This window comes from Triticum aestivum, chromosome 4D (genome assembly GCF_018294505.1).
Source record: "Triticum aestivum cultivar Chinese Spring chromosome 4D, IWGSC CS RefSeq v2.1, whole genome shotgun sequence".
Taxonomy (NCBI): Eukaryota; Viridiplantae; Streptophyta; class Magnoliopsida; order Poales; family Poaceae; genus Triticum; species Triticum aestivum.
In genome coordinates, this window is record NC_057805.1 from 233,317,947 (window position 1) to 233,335,075 (window position 17,129).

The window sequence follows — 17,129 nt, forward strand, 5'->3', positions numbered from 1 at the left end:
CCGTGAGAGGGGTGGAACGAAGCTTGTTGTTTCCTTCGCTTTGTAATCTCTTGTAAATATTTTCTACCTTCTATAAAGCTAAGGTACGCCATTGGCGTACTATCGAAAAAAAGATGGTCGGCGGGGGAATGGGGCAGCGACGTGGGGAAGCAAGGCAGCGGTGGTGTGGGGCGGCGGAAGGGGGCGATGGGGGGTGGGTGGGGTGAGGAAGGCGACGTGGGGCATGGGACGGAGGAGGGAGCAAGGCGGCCGTCGTCGGCGTTGGGCGCCGCCATTTGGGAAGAACAAAGCGAGGAAGGATAGGGCGGCGAGGAAGGGGTGTGGATTCTGCCGGGAGAGAGGTAGGGACTAATTTGCGAAAAAATCGCTGACGGAGGGAGTATTAAATTTTTTTGTGGGTGGACGGAGCATTATAAGTTGCAAGTAGAGTTATAGATTGAGGCCGACCAAGGGACGGCCGCGAGGCGAGGCGGCGACGAGAGAGGCGGGCTTCGCTCACCAGTCCGAGCCGCTGGCCATGGATCCCATCATGAAGCTCCTCGAGGACGACGAAGAGGTGCCTGGCCCAACACCGAACTCCTCCCACCTTCCTGCCATTTCTATCCAGCTATTTGCGGAAAGGAAGGGCTCAATGGCGGTTTCTTGTTGTTGGGGTTGCGCAGGATGAGAGCATGCACTCGGGCGCTGACGTCGAGGCCTTCACGGCGGCGCTGAACCGCGAGGTGGAGGGCAGCGCCAGCAGCAGCAGCAGTGCCGCCTCTGCCTTCTCCTTCCAGCCGCTGGATCACGCCGCTGGTAAGCCCGATTTCCTGTTCTAGAATCGAATTTGGGCCCGCCCCGATTTCCCAAGAACCTGGTATCAGAATACGCAGTTCTTGCATTACAATTTTGATGAATAATGGAATCTATAAACATAATGCGGAATGCAGCTCCTAAGTTGGTATTGCCGGTTTGCAGTTTTAGGTTTAGAAGTACCCCAACACGTGGCTTACGGACAAATGAACCAGTCATCAATGGACCGACTCTCCTCTATGAGGGAATGTTTGGAATCAATAGAAGATGAATTTTGTTGAGCTGAGACTCTTTTTATGGAGGAACCGGCAGGAGCGCTGCCTTATTTTTAGGAACCGGCATTGAGCTGAGACTAGGGTTTGTACTTAAAGCTTATCTATGCCATCGAGGAAACAAAACTTACGAAGTAAAATTTTGAATTACTGGAGATATGGGCGGTCTGTTATGAGGTCTCCTTGACTGCATGCATATACTAATTAAGAGCTGTTATTCAATTTGACAACTTACCTTGTTACTCCCCCCCTTCACAAATATAAGAGGTTTTAGATATTTTAATATGGACTACATAGGGACTGAAATGAGTGAACAAACACACTAACATGGTTCTACATACATCCGATTCACAAAAAAGCCACAGCATATTAGATTTGTGAACGTAGGGAGTATTATAGAGAAATGGTTATGTACTAATGTTAGTGCATGAATATACTCTAGCATATTGCAAGTCAATTAACTACTATGTTGTCCAATTAGAATGGTGTTCTCCTAAGTTGGTCTGGATTGAGAGAAATGTATTCAGTGAGCATTAGGATACCAATGTACCATTCGATGTTCCTCGATAATTATTCAAATACAGTAGGGGCTGCTTTGATTCATAGGATTTTTACAGGATTTTCATAGGATTAGAATTTTTTCCTATATGTGTTGTTTGATTTGTAGAATGCAATCCTTAGGAATCATTCCTATGTATTTTTCCCCAGTCTATTGAGTAGGGAGTTTTGCATGAAGTCTGAGCTCTTGGAGAAGTCCCTATGCTTCCATCAAACACACACTCGTGCCAATTCCTTTGTTTTGCAAGTCCATAGGATTCAAATGGGCAGGGCGTAATGATCGTCCATTTTTCGTATCCTATGAATCAAAGGAGCACTAGATAGGGATATGTTGGCCAATAATGTTTACTGAGCTGCATGTGTTTCTTGAACGGACATGAGTTGCAACTTAATTCAGGAATTGCGACGTGGTGATAGTTTTAATAGTATTTTGTGTCGTCCTTTCGCTGTAATAGAATTTAAACAAGTGTACAACATCTAGGGCCTCCACAATGCGTTACTTCAGCATTATTTGGATCAACATTCACAATGCCAAATCAACATTGTTAGATTCATTATGAAATGTATTTTCATAGTATATATATTGGGTATTGTAGATGTTGATATTTTTTAATATAAATTTGGTCAAACTTTGTAAAGTTTGACTTGACACAAATCTAATACGCGGAGTAAAAAGGACCGGAGGGAGTATTGTAGATGCCTGCCCATGCACTGGTCTTTTACTAGCAGTGAGGTTTTCAAACAAATATTTTTTGAAGTTTAAAATCAGTTAGGAGTTACTGAGTTAATAACAATGCATGGTGGTATTTTTCTTGGAGTATTTATTTTCCAGTTTGCTACGAAGAACTTGAACAAGAGTCAGCATCAACAGTGGTGCTCTAGAAGCACTTTCATTTTAATTTACTGAATTGGTGTCCAATAACTTTTTAGCTGTATTTACAGTTTTACTCTGTCATTGTATTTGAATTGGAGTGAAGAAGCTTACTAATTTGACGCAAAATTGCAGGTACATTACCTCAGAAAAGCAACCCAGTAGTAAACAACAGTCATGGACAGTGGCAAGGTTCAGTAAAGAATGACAGTGGAAACCAGGAGAGCCAACAGCAGGAAAAAAAACATTTATATTGCAAAAAAGAGCAGTCATCCGGACCTGAAGCAGTTCCCATAGGTGCTGATAACAAACAACTTCACTCTAATACTCAAATTGAATGTTTCCAGCTAAAGGTTAAGCGAGAGCCAGGAAACAATGCTCAACAAAGCACTGTTGGTCAGCAGCAGCCTATGAAACAAATAAAGAGTCAACAACCACCAGGCACAAACCAAACCAATAGTAGTCCAGCTATGGTGGGAAAACCTCCTGTTGTTACATTTCATATGCTAATCCCGATTTTGAGACGCTACCTTGACAAAGACAGGGATATACAAGTTCAGTCGATTTTTGCAAAGTTACGGGTTGGTATTTGTTACTCAGTCATGTTGAATTAGATAAACAGCTGGTTCAAGAATTATTGTCATTGCATAACAGATTACCTAATTATTTTTATTACTTTATTGAAGTTTAATTTTTTTCCGATAGAAAAATGAGGTCAGCAAGGAACATTTTTTAAAGGTTATTAGGACTATTGTTGGTGATAAGTTGCTCAAGCAAGCTGCTTCACAATATCAAATGCAGGTAACAAAGCTTTTCCATTTTATTGTGGTCCATTTGAAACATAACCTGATTCCACTTCATTTTGCTTAAGTTAGGTCAATCTATATATCTTTAAGCAGTCCCTATATTGTTATTCTTACTCTTATAAACATATTCTTTTTCCTTTGATAGTTATTTTCGTCTTGTTTGGCTGCAGGCTGCTCAGGCACAACGGAATCCCCCGGCAAACCCAAGCAGTTATTCTATGTCAAGTCAAGTCCCAGGTCAGCAAAATGAGAGCCCAAGACCGCCTCAATTCTCATCAGGCCAAATGCAGAGTAACATGGGTTATGCAGCTTCAGAAGGCAACTTACAAATGCCTAATGAAACTGGTAACATGTCAGATAGGAAAGGGTTGCAGATGCTACAAAGCCGTCCACCTAATATCCACTCAATCCCACTGCAAGCAACCCAGGATCATGTGCAGCGTCCGCAGACATTTTTGCCAGCCTTAGGGGCAAATAATATTCATTCTTGTCAATTTCCACAGTCAGTTGGAGGTCCAATTGCACCACTTAGACCGCAGATGACAGATTCCAGTCAAAGAGGACAATCAGTCCAGGGAGGTGTTGCCAGTGTTCTTGGCAGTGTGGCCACACGGCCAGCATTGCAAAATAATCAACCTTCACAGCAACAACCAAACAAGGAGCAGAAAACTAATTCTTTCACTCCAACAGTACATATGAACAAAGAAACTGCTAACCAACCCTCTGAATCAGCACAGAGCTCTTTTGCCGCCTTGAATGCGAAACAAGTCAACCCAGGCCTTCTATCTTCAAAGGTTGGTGGTGTTTTGGAAAATCAATCATGTACGTTGGCCATTCATAAATCTTTGACAACAAGAAGCTCAAGTCAACCTCATCCATCTTATGGAACTCCAGCAGAACTTAACATGCAGGTATGCACCAGTATATTGTTCTTCGGATGTATGTTTTTTGTGTACTTGTTGCACTTTAATGTTACAGTGCCAATCATTTTATCTATTGCATCGAGTTGGGGTATACACCAAGTTATATGAGCCTATATAAGTTATACAACAGGTTCATTCAACTCATACCCATTTTTCCTATGTTGACCTACTTTGAGCCTTTGTGAAGAATTTTGCAACTTGAGGCTCCAATGGGACATATTGAAGATTGATCCTTGCCTGCTGGCAGTGGGAACTTGGGAATGATGCCTCGACACCAATATGCTGGTTATTCATGCTTGAGTGGGTTGTTTGCAATCTGTGTATAGCAATAATGCTATCACATAGAATAGATGTGTGTGCATCACATGAAACATCAAAATCAGCCAACAACGAACGAAGCTAGAAAAACTTTTGATAGAGGCAAAGGTGTCCCGTCTTTCGATGAGATGATGGATATCGCTTTGGTGGAAGTCGACTTTGACGATCCGACTACGAACGTGTAAGGACGTCGCGCCTTAGCAATCGCTAAACCAACTCCGAGAGTTTATTGACCACACCGGAGCACGATCAACCTGACCACGAGGGTCTATTTCCTGCGAGCAAATGAAGAACAAGCAAAAACTGAGATTGCAATCTAGATATTGCGAATATAAGATGAAAGCTTTATTGATCAAGGTGGGGTTCTGTGACGCCTTTGTCTGGTCGTTGAACACAAACGAAGTACGCGAAGTTGCAGCTATGGCGAACTTTAATCTAAACAAAACCCAAAGTCTAAACGACGCCCTAAGGGCTGTATATATGGAGGAAGGGGGGGGGGGATTTCGTGGCCCTTGGGGAAGGGGTCCGAAACCAACCCTATCTCTTGTTTCCCCACACATACGGACTCTAAAAACAGCCTATATTCAAGTATTTCGAAATTACATGGGCCTGGCCCAATAATAAGGTGACGTAGCACCTAGAGTAGCCTCTGGACGAAAGTTATGAAGTAGCATCTTGTATATTTCGTCCGAGGCTTCATGCACGCATTATGGTGGCTTCAACGTCCTGAAATCATCACTTGTAACTCCGTTCTTGTTCCCCTTGCGCATGCCATCATCTCCATGCTTGTTCTTGCTCCAATGTTCATCCTTCTTCAAGCTAGGCCCTTCATTTGTAAGCAAAACAAATGTATCCAATTTAGGCAGCATCATATTCTCATGAACATTAGAATCATTACCAAGAAACGGAAGTATCTGGTAATTTAATTGGCGTGCGCGAGCTCTAGTAATTGGTCCAGTATGTATAGCAGCAGGGGCTGTGGGTGTAACAATGGTATTGATGTCCTCATCATCCTCCCCTTCTTTAAATGAAGTCGCCCTCGACGGAAGCTCATCTTCCTCACCCAAATAAGGCTTTAAATCTGCAATGTTAAAAGTGGGACTAACCCCAAAATCTGCAGGCAGCTCAAGTTTATATGCATTATCGTTTATTTTCTCTAACACCTTAAAAGGACCATCGGCACGTGGCATTAACTTTGATTTGCGCAAATCAGGAAATCTATCCTTACGCAAATGTAACCAAACAAGATCTCCAGGTGCAAACACAACATGTTTTCTACCCTTATCTCCAACAAGTTTATATTTAGCATTCATACGCTCAATGTTTTCCTTAGTTAACTCATGCATTTTTAAAAACAATTCAGCACGTTGTTTAGCATCAAAATTAACCTTCTCCGAAGATGGAAGAGGCAACAAATCAATAGGTGCACGAGGTAGGAAATCATACACAATTTCAAAAGGGCACATCTTAGTAGTAGAATGCAATGAACGATTAGAAGCAAATTCAATATGAGGCAAGCATTCTTCCCACATTTTCTTATTATTCTTCAAAACAGCCCTAAGCATAGTAGACAATGTTCAATTGACTATTTCAGTTTGTCCATCAGTTTGGGGGTGACAAGTAGTACTGAAAAGCAGTTTAGTCACCAACTTAGCCCATAAACATCTCCAAAAGTGGCTAAGAAATTTAGTATCACGATCTGAAACAATAGTATTTGGTACACCATGCAAGCGAATAATTTCACGAAAGAGCAAATCAGCAACATTAACAGCATCATCGCTTTTATGACATGGTATAAAGTGTGCCATTTTCGAGAATCTATCCACGACAACAAATATGCTATCCCTCCCCTTCTTTGTTCGAGGTAAACCTAAAACAAAGTCCATAGATATATCCTCCCAAGGAACACTAGGTACAGGCAAAGGCATATATAAACCATGAGGATTGAGTCGTGACTTAGCTTTTTGACATGTAGTGCAGCGAGCAACAAAGCGCTCAACATCCCGTCTCATCTTTGGCCAAAAGAAATGTGTAGTAAGTACGTCCTCCGTCTTTTTCACGCCAAAGTGTCCCATTAATCCTCCTCCATGCGCCTCCTGCAACAACAAAAGACGAATGGAGCTAGCGGGAATGCATAGCTTGTTAGCACGGAACACAAATCCATCATTAACGATGAACTTGTTCCATGTTCGTCCTTCTTTACAATTCTGCAATACATCTTTAAAATCAGCATCATGCACATATTGATCTTTGATGGTCTCCAAACCAAATATTTTGAAGTCAAGTTGCGAAAGCATAGTATAGCGACGAGACAATGCATCAGCAATAACATTTTCTTTACCCTTCTTGTATTTAATGACATAAGGGAAAGTCTCAATGAATTCAACCCATTTAGCATGTCTACGATCCAGTTTAGCTTGACTTTTAATATGTTTCAAAGATTCGTGATCAGATGTATAACAAATTTTTTGGGCCATAAATAATGTTGCCATGTTTCTAAAGTCCGAACAAGAGCATATAATTCTTTATCATAAGTAGAATAATTCAGACTAAGCCCATTCAATTTTTCAGAAAAGTATGCAACAGGTTTGCCATCTTGTAATAACACACCTCCTAATCCAATTCCACTAGCATCGCATTCAAGTTCAAAAGTTTTATTAAAATTGAAAAGATGGAGTAAAGGAGCATGTGTCAACTTATCTTTCAATACCGTGAAGGCTTATTCCTGTGCGGTACCCCAAACAAAAGGCACATCCTTCTTTGTAAGCTCACTGAGAGGTGCAGCAATGGTGCTGAAATCTCTCACAAAACGCCTATAGAATCCTGCGAGGCCTAGAAAACTCCTCACTTGTGTGACCGTTTTGGGCTGCGGCCAACTCTCAATAGCTTCAATCTTGGCTTTATCAACTTCAATTCCCTGTGGAGTAACAACATAGCCAAGAAAAGACAGTCGGTCGGTGCAAAAGGTGCACTTCCCAAGGTTACCAAACAAACGTGCATCACGTAGAGCAATAAAAACAGCACGTAAATGTTCCAAATGTTCCTTCAAAGATTTGCTATAAATCAATATGTCATCAAAGTAAACTACCACAAATCGTCCAATGAAAGCACGTAAAACTTCGTTCATTAATCTCATGAAAGTACTAGGCGCATTGGTTAACCCAAAAGGCATGGCTAACCACTCATATAATCCAAACTTAGTTTTAAATGTTGTTTTCCATTCATCTCCCAATTTCATATGAATTTGATGGTATCCACTACGCAAATCAACTTTGGAGAATATTGTAGAGCCACTCAATTCATCAAGCATATCATCTAGCCTAGGAATAGGATGACGATAACGAATAGTAATATTATTAATGCCTCTACAATCTACGCACATACGCGAAGTACCATCCTTTTTCGGCACTAAAATGATAGGAACAGCACAAGGACTAAGGGATTCACGTATATAATCTTTGTCGAGCAGCTCCTGTACTTGACGCATAATCTCCTTCGTCTCCTCTGGATTGATACGTTATGGTGCACGGTTGGGTAATGATGCACCGGGTATTAAGTTAATCTGATGCTCAATCCCTCGAATGGGAGGTAATCCCGGTGGCATGTCTTGTGGAAAGACGTCAGCGAACTCCTGCAAAATGTTAGTGACAGCAGGAGGCAAAGAGGAAGGCACGTCCTCAAATGAAAATAATGTCTCTTTGCATACAAAAGCATAGCAAACAGATTTGCTAAAATCTAGCTCATCAATATCAGATTTGGTGGCAAATAAACATGCACTTTTCAATTTAATTTCAGAAGCAACACTAGATGGTTTATTATTAGGTTTCATTTGTTGCTCAAATTCTTTGGCCACAATCTGATTTTCACTCTTATTCTTCTCCTGTTTTGCTTTATTAGCTCTATTAATATCATCTTTCAAAATGGAATCAGGAGTCATAGGAAGCAAAGTAATATTTTTATCCTTATGAACAAGAGTATACTGATTCTTTCTACCATGGTGTACAGAATTTTTATCAAATTGCCATGGTCGACCAAGTAATAAGGAACATGCTTGCATAGGTACCACATCACAATCAATATAATCAGCATATGTAGAGATACTAAAATGCACACGAACAGTACGTGTTACCTTAACCTTGCCGCTGTTGTTGAACCATTGGATGTAGTAAGGATGTGAATGTGGTCTTGTGGTGAGAGATAGCTTCTCCACCATCTCCATGCTAGCCAAGTTGTTGCAGCTCCCTCCATCTATGATGACGCCAACAGAACGTTCCTTCACAACTCCCTTTGTATGGAACAAATTATGCCTCTGATTTTGTTCAGCTTGTGTGACCTGCACACTCAAAACACGTTGAGCAACTAAACATTCATACCTGTCAGCGTCTTCAGGAGCCATGTATTGCGTCTCATGATCAGAATCATCTCCACCGTATTCTTCACGTGTGATAAGAGCCAAAGTCTTCTCATCATAGTCACTAGCGGACTCATACCCACCATCCTCAGTAGCAATCATCACACGCTGAGATTTGCATTCTCGCGCATCATGTTCTCTTCCCTTACAGCGACGACAAATAATATCACTTGTGTGCCCTGTTGATGCCATGGACGAAGAAGAGCTCTGTGCAGGACCGGCAGGTGTGCTCTTGGCAGATAGTGGTGGTTGTGCCTGCTTTCTTGTATCACGGCTGGAGGTGGCACCTGATGGAGGTGCTGGTGCAGTGGAAGTAGAGGATGCACGCGGTGTCCATGATGAAGGTCGACCTGCAGAAAAATTAGTTCGTGCCAATGCTTGTCGATCCTGCACTTCACGTTCAGCTTTACAAGCAAGATGGAATAAACGAGTGATATTAGTATACTCATACTCTAGAATGGTCTGAATTTCTCTATTTAATCCACCCATAAAACGTGCAAGCATAGCTTCGTTCTCTTCAACAATACCACATCTAATCATGCCAGTTTGTAATTCCTGATAATATTCTTCTACAGAATTTTTCCCTTGTCGTAAACGCTGCAATTTTTGAAGCAATTCATGTTGATAATATGGTGGAACCCAACGAGTACGCATAGCAGTTTTTAAAGCAGCCCAAGTAGCCGGAATAGGATATAATCTACAATGTTCAGACCACCATACACATGCAAAACTAGTGAAAGCACAAACAGCAGCAGCAACCCGTCTCTCCTCGGGATATTGTAAACATGTAAAACGTTGTTCAGTTTCTAACTCCCAAGTAAGATATATATCAGGAACATATCTACCCTCAAATGGTGGAATATTCAATTTCAGTTTAGGAATATGGTCATTATCTCGTACCTGAGGTGGTGGTGCTGGCCTACCGTTGCGAATATATACCTGAGGTCGACCTGCTGGTGGTGGTGCTGGTGGCTGCATGTAGTTCTGATTTTGATCAACCTCATCCTCATAATCGCCCACATAATCGTCATCCTCCTCAGCCGCCGCAGCAGCAGGAGCCAAAGAAGCATCAACAGTAGGTGCAGTGGCACCCGAATTTTGACCAGTCTCAATTGGAACGCGCTGTGCTCGTACCACTTGATTTGGAAGGCGGCGTTGGAGATGTTGTTGTTGTTGTTGTAAAGGTGCGACAGGTGCAGCCGGTGGTGGTTGGGGAAGACGCTTGAGCAATTCATTAAACTTGTTATCCACCTTTGTCTCGAACGACTTCTCCACGGCATCTATCTTCTCCATAGCCTCTTCAAATCTGTTTAGCACATCTCCCACCTGGCCACTCATCATTTGCTGAAATTTATCATGCAACTCCTTGTTCGTCATGTTCTCCCAATCAGTCTCATCGGCTTGTGATCCTGCCATGGTTAGCAGCAATAGAAACACACAAGAATATGATCCTACAGACTACTAGGAAGTGGTGGTGATGGTGGTGTGTCACAAATCCTTCAAGCGAATCTCAAATTCTTACCAGTTCTTACCCAGCAGCAGGCGGCGATCGGCAACCGTTGTAGTCAAAACTCTCAAAGCTTGGATAGAGCGATTACCAGGGAGAGTCAAACGCACGACGTAGATGTATGTAGAGCTGGGAAGGCTTATAATATGGTAGCAAAAAGGGTCAGCAATAATCAATTCAGAGATGCAAAGTTGAATAAACGCTCAACGACGGTACTGTGCTGGTCCTAGGCTAGACCGTGCTAGAGACGCGAGCCTAGAACACTTAACAAAATCACGGCGCTGCACGTAAACAAGGGAGGAGCACGCTCTGATTTTTTTTCTCTTTTTTCACTTTTTTTTTGCACTTTTTTCCTTCTATTTTGCTCCGCAACAATTTTTTTTCGAAAAAGTCTACAAATGGCCTAAAAACTGCCTAGCCAGAATTTTCCAGACTTAGTTTTTTTTTTGAAACTGGAACTATTTTTCTACTGCGGGTAACACGGAAGTTTGGGAGTCCTTCTCTGTCATGACTCGGAGTATGGCGTGATCTGGAAATCCAAAACAGAGTAACAAAATACTGGACTCGGATTAGGACTGGTGGCGGAGATAAATCTGGTGGCACTCGAACTGGTGGCGGAGATGAATCTGGTGGAACTCGGACTGGTGGCGGATATATGTTGCAGGTGGACTCGGATTGGCGTGATGGCGGCGGATATGTGGTGGCGTAGATGGACTCGGATTGGCGGTGAATATGTGGTGGTGGTATATGGCAGCGGCGATGAAGTTGGTGCGGTGGTGGTATATGGTAGCAGCGATGATGATGATGCGGTGGTGATATATGGCAGCGGCGACGTGACAACCTGTGAACAGAACTCGAAACTCTAAAGGACTAGACGCTAAGACCAGCAACTTGACACGACGATGCAACCGCAAAGTCAACAAAGCAAATACAGAAAAGATTATGCAAAGGCTCAGATTGGTTCGGATAGGATGAACTAACCCTAATTTTTTTTTGGCTTTTTCGTGGACTATAGGTATGACGAACAGACTCGATCTAAACTACGAAAAACTGTAAAATCTCACCGAGCAACCTAGAAATCTGATACCACTTGATAGAGGCAAAGGTGTCCCGTCTTTCGATGAGATGATGGATATCGCTTTGGTGGAAGTCGACTTTGACGATCCGACTACGAACGTGCGAGGACGTCGCGCCTTAGCAATCGCTAAACCAACTCCGAGAGGTTATTGACCACACCGGAGCACGATCAACCTGACCACGAGGGTCTATTTCCTGCGAGCAAACGAAGAACAAGCAAGAAATTGAGATTGCAATCTAGATATTGCGAATATAAGATGAAAGCTTTATTGATCAAGGTGGGGTTCTGTGACGCCTTTGTCTGGTCGTTGAACACAAACGAAGTACGCGAAGTTGCAGCTATGGCGAACTTTAATCTAAACAAAACCCAAAGTCTAAACGACGCCCTAAGGGCTGTATATATGAAGGAAGAGGGGGGAGGGGATTTCGTGGCCCTTGGGGAAGGGGTCCGAAACCAACCCTATCTCTTGTTTCCCCACACATACGGACTCTAAAAACAGCCTATACTCAAGTATTTCGAAATTACACGGGCCTGGCCCAATAATAAGGTGACGCAACACCTAGAGTAGCCTCTGGACGAAAGTTATGAAGTAGCATCTTGTATATTTCGTCCGAGGCTTCATGCACGCATTATGGTGGCTTCAACGTCCTGAAATCATCACTTATAACTCCGTTCTTGTTCCCCTTGCGCATGCCATTATCTCCATGCTTGTTCTTGCTCCAATGTTCATCCTTCTTCAAGCTAGGCCCTTCATTTGTAAGCAAAACAAATGTATCCAATTTAGGCAGCATCATATTCTCATGAACATTAGAATCATTACCAAGAAACGAAAGTACCTGGTAATTTAATTGGCGTGCGCGAGCTCTAGTAATTGGTCCAGTATGTATAGCAGCAGGGGCTGTGGGTGTAACAATGGTATTGATGTCCTCATCAACTTTCGAAGCGAAGGGAGCCGGACCCCATACATCGAAATGGACTAAAGCAAAAGGATGCTGAGACACTGACTCACTAGTAGGATAAGGTAACTGAATTTGTTTGCCAGGTCTACAACCCTTACACTCTAAAGAGACATCTCCTGAGATAGACCCCAGAAGACCTCGTCGAACTAAGGACGACAAACGAGAACCACAAAGATGACTAAGTCGATGATGCCACTGCTGGAAGGAGCCGGCAGCTGAAGCGACAGAAGCGGAGGGACTGACAATAGTGGTGGCAGCGGAAGGAACATGAAGCCAGTCTAACTCCCAAAGACCCTGAGAGTCACGGCCGCGAGGGCCAGCCCCAACCAAAGTGTGCGTGCGACGATCCTGAACAGAACAAGAGTCAACGTCAAGGATGACGTGACAGCCAAAATCAGTAAGTTGACCAGCAGAAAACAGATTCATGGCAAGTCGAGGAAAACATCAGGAACATAATGAGTGGTTAGATTGCCTCAACTAGCAACAGAAAGGGGAGTACCATCAGCAGTGAGTACATGAACAGGAAAATCAAGAGATCTAAGAGAGGACAAATTGGAAGAATGAGAAGACATATGAAAAGAAGCTCCGGAGTCCAGAACCCACGGGGATGTACTCGACTGTGTAGAGGGTGGTCGCTCAGTGCGGGAAGCACCGCACCAATCACAGAGCCTGCAGTACCTGGCGAAGAAGAACCTGAAGTGGCAAGCAGACGCTTAAGTCTCAGAATATCCTGCCCAGTCAACACGGTGGCGTAGAAGTCCCTGAAGATGATATCCGCACCTTATGCATGTGCTGCTTCTTAAGGAAGCACCGAGACTCGAGATGACCATCCTGGTTGCAGTAGCCGCAATGAGGACAAGAGCGGCCCTGACCGCTAGTAGGAGTGGGCAAGAGCGGCAGAGCATTGGAGCGGGAAGGAGTCGGTGCAGCAAGCGGCATAGCAGGAGCTCGAGCAGCGCGCACAGAGGGAACCTCAAGTAAACTAGCACCACGTAAGCGAGTCTCGGCACGAATCTCAGAGAGTGCCTCCATGAGGGAAATACTGCCATGAGCAAACAACTAAGCACGTCGGGGCTCAAACTCCTTACGGAGTTGAGACAAGAACTCAATAGGCACAGCCTGGAAACACTGGCAAGTACAACAGCCAGCAGTGCGGAGAGAATCAAGCTGACACTAGATAGCAGAACTGTGCCTAGAAATCATCTAAAGTGGAGTCACCCTGCTGAAAAGCATGCTCCTGGCGGACCACAGACAGGTATAAAGGCATCACCAGAGGGCTGATAGCGCTGACGAAGACGGGTCCTCATCTCAAATACGGTCGGGAGGCCCAGGAACTCAGAGACAAACCGAGGCAGAACACTAGCAGTGAAAACAGCTGCGGCACGAGCATCATCATCAAGCCACTGAGTGTAAGCAGACAAAGCCTCATGATAAGCGTGAAGAGCATCCTCATAAGTCAAAACCTGCTCATCATAAGCACGAACGGCTACCTCATCGGCAAGCTTAGCTTCATCCTTCGCCCCTGATTAGCATCTGCATCAAGAACTGGTGGTGTCGGCGGAGTAGGAGCCACAAGAGGAACCGGATGGGCGGACAGGGGACCTTGCTAGAAAGAACGCCTGAGAGACGAATGCCACGCATATGAATGCGCATGAAGCCAACGAACTCGATGTAGTTGGTACCATCAAAGGTCATCGGATAACGAGGAACCGCAACATAGACCGACGATGTAGACATCATACCTTTTTTTTTCTTTTCTTTTTCTCTCTTTTTACCCAAGGGGAGCCTCGGTGCTGCGGTGAAGTTGTTGCGTTGTGACCATGAGGTCACAGGTTCGAGTCCTGGAAACAGCCTCTTGCAGAAATGTAGGGAAAGGCTGCGTACTATAGTCCCAAAGTGGTCGGACCCTTCTCCGAACCCCGCGCAAGCGGGAGCTACATGCATCAGGCTGCCTTTTTTTTTAACCATGAGCTGGATCAGACAGACCCAAAACAGAAGCAGCAGCGCAGAGCAGGTGAAGCGCTCGATCCTGATCGAATCAGGCAGCGATGGAGAGGTCCGTCGGGCGTCCAGGGAGCAGTGGCGGTCGGTGAGAATCATCACGGGAGGCAGGCGTGCGTTGGCCGGCTTGTCATGAACGGACGCAGGAGGCCACAAAGGGGCGGGTGGCTTGGTCCAGGCGGCTGGCGCGGGCCATTGTTGTTGTGGGCGGGTTTGGTCAGGCAGCAGATGGAGGCTCGATCTGGAGGTGAACTGGGCTGGAAGTACGAGATCGGAGGCAGGACGGCTCCAGCAGCAACGCGGACACCCAATCTGGACGGGAGGTTGCCGAATCGAGCCGGAGCAGGATCCAAGGGCCGACGGCAGGAGATCAAAGGCAGGGTGGCTCGATGGTGGGTCTACTTCCGGAAGTGGAGAGCAGAAGTTGGCGGCCGAGTTGATCCGCACGAGGGCTGTGTTGACCAGGGCAGCTGCAACCCGTAGATCGATGGGATCCAGCGGAAATAGAGATCGAGGGAAATCAGCAATTGACTGAGAGGATGATGGCAGCGCGAGAGATTGTATCGAGAGCACGACTTGCGCATGCGAAAAAATACCCTAAGGCTCTAATACCATGTTAGCAATATGCAACTTGTATTTCCTGAGGGTTAATGTATATATAGGACACATTTTTCCTACTACCGGGTGTAGTTACTCCCATTTTTGTTCCGTACGTTCTAGGTAGTACCTATCATATCGGAGAGTATATACGCGTAGTATGTAGTATATAAGAATGTTTAGGTAGTGTATATATACTACTTTTCTGATAGTATGTATCATATAATGTGCATACTCCATTTCACGTACAAATGTGCACGTATTTCACAAATAAAATAAAACTATGGGCTCACTTGCAAATTTTTCATAAAACTCACTTTGGAGTATCTTAGATATAGTATATGAACATACTAAAAATAATAAAGTAGAGTATATACTGCCACATGGTAGTATATGAGAAATGGGTGTAAGTACACCCGGTAGTAGGATGCATTTTCCATATATATATATATATATATATAGGACAAATGTTTCCTACAAGCAGTGATAGTTACCACCACTTGCATTTTGTATGTTGTATGTAGTATCTGTCAAAATCGAGAGTATGTACGTGTAGTATGTAGTATATAACAATGATTAGGTAGTATATATACTAACTTTTAGTTAGTATGTACCATGTTTTGAGTATGCTCTTTTTTACGTATAAATATGTACGTATTTCACAAATATAACAAAAACTATGGGCTCATATGCAATTTTTTCATGTAACTTGTTTTGAAATATCTTAGATATAGTATATGAACATATTTAAAATAATAAAATAGTATATATAGTACCACATGGTAGTATATGAGACATGTGGGGTAACTACCACCGATGGATTTTCCCTATATATATATATATATAGGTGGTAAAATATGCAGGAAAACACCTCATACAGGTGGTAAATATACATGGTAGAATATAACTCTTAACAGTCTACATGCAGACACCACTTGGGTATTCTGTTCCTGATGGCATGGTATACCGTCTACGTCGCGCTCTATGTGGCAAGCTTCTCGTGCTTGGTTTGAGTGCCTCTCCTAAGTGGTCACTGTTGCTGTTTTTTTGGTAGAGTGATCATGATCCCATGTTCTTGGCCCACCTTCTGTCACGCGGTCAAACACTTCTATGTGTAGACAACATAATCATCACTAGAGATGATTCTGAGTACATTTTCTTTGTGAAGGCTCGTCTTAGTGAGCAGTTTCTTATGTCTGATCTTGGTCATCTTTGCTACTTACTTGGGATTGAGATTTCTTTTACCTGAGATGGGTTCTTTATATCGCAAGAGAAGTACATTCAGGATCTTCCTGCTCGTGCTGCTCTTACCGATGAGCATACTGTTGAGACTCTGATCAAGCTCACTGTCCACCTCCGAGCTTCTGATGGTGAGGTCAGCCTTTGTCTGATCCAACGCGCTATCGTCATCTTGTTGGGCTTGTCTATCTAGCTATCACTGATATCTCTTATATCCTGCGTCGGTTCGTCTCTGCTCCCACCTCCGTTCACTACAGTCATCCACTTTAAGTTCTAGATATCTTCATGGGACCATTTCTCGCTGTACTTCCGCGCTCAAGTTCGTTACAGCTTCATGCCTGTTCAGATGCTACTTCGGCTAGTGATCCTGTGGATCACCAGTCGCTTTGTGCTTACTATGTTCTTCTTGGTTCTCTCATTGCCTAGAAGACAAAGAAACCAACTGCAGTTTCCCGTTCGTGTGCAGAGGTTGAGTTGCGAGCTATGGCCCTTTTGACATCAGAGGTGACTTGGCTACGATGGTTGCTTGTGGATTTTTGTGTTTCTGTCACTACACCAACTCCTTTTATGTCCGATAGTACAGGTGCTATTAGTATCGTGTGACCGTATGAAGCATGAGCTCACCAAGCACATTGGTGTTGATGCTTCTTTCATGTGGTTATGTGTGGAGGATCAGGTGATTGCTCTACAGTATATGTGCCTTCCGATCTACAGCTAACAGTTTTTTCTTTTAAGGTCAAGATTAGAACACAGCATCGTTTTTAGCTCTCCAAACTCATGTATGTGCATATATATAT

The 17,129-nt window shown here is 43.7% G+C and overlaps 1 protein-coding gene across 1 annotated transcript in view; it reads left to right on the top strand.

The window, feature by feature from the left end:
• The first annotated feature begins 252 nt into the window (after positions 1 to 252).
• LOC123097368 (transcription initiation factor TFIID subunit 4b) overlaps positions 253 to 17,129 on the top strand; it is a 28,810-nt gene continuing 11,933 nt past the window's right edge. Inside the window, exons 1-5 of the mRNA XM_044519083.1 lie at positions 253 to 556; positions 663 to 795; positions 2,629 to 3,074; positions 3,199 to 3,294; positions 3,470 to 4,210. Of these exons, the coding sequence (XP_044375018.1) occupies positions 518 to 556; positions 663 to 795; positions 2,629 to 3,074; positions 3,199 to 3,294; positions 3,470 to 4,210 (1,455 nt within the window). The 5' untranslated portion in view covers positions 253 to 517. The remainder of the gene's footprint in view (positions 557 to 662; positions 796 to 2,628; positions 3,075 to 3,198; positions 3,295 to 3,469; positions 4,211 to 17,129) is intronic.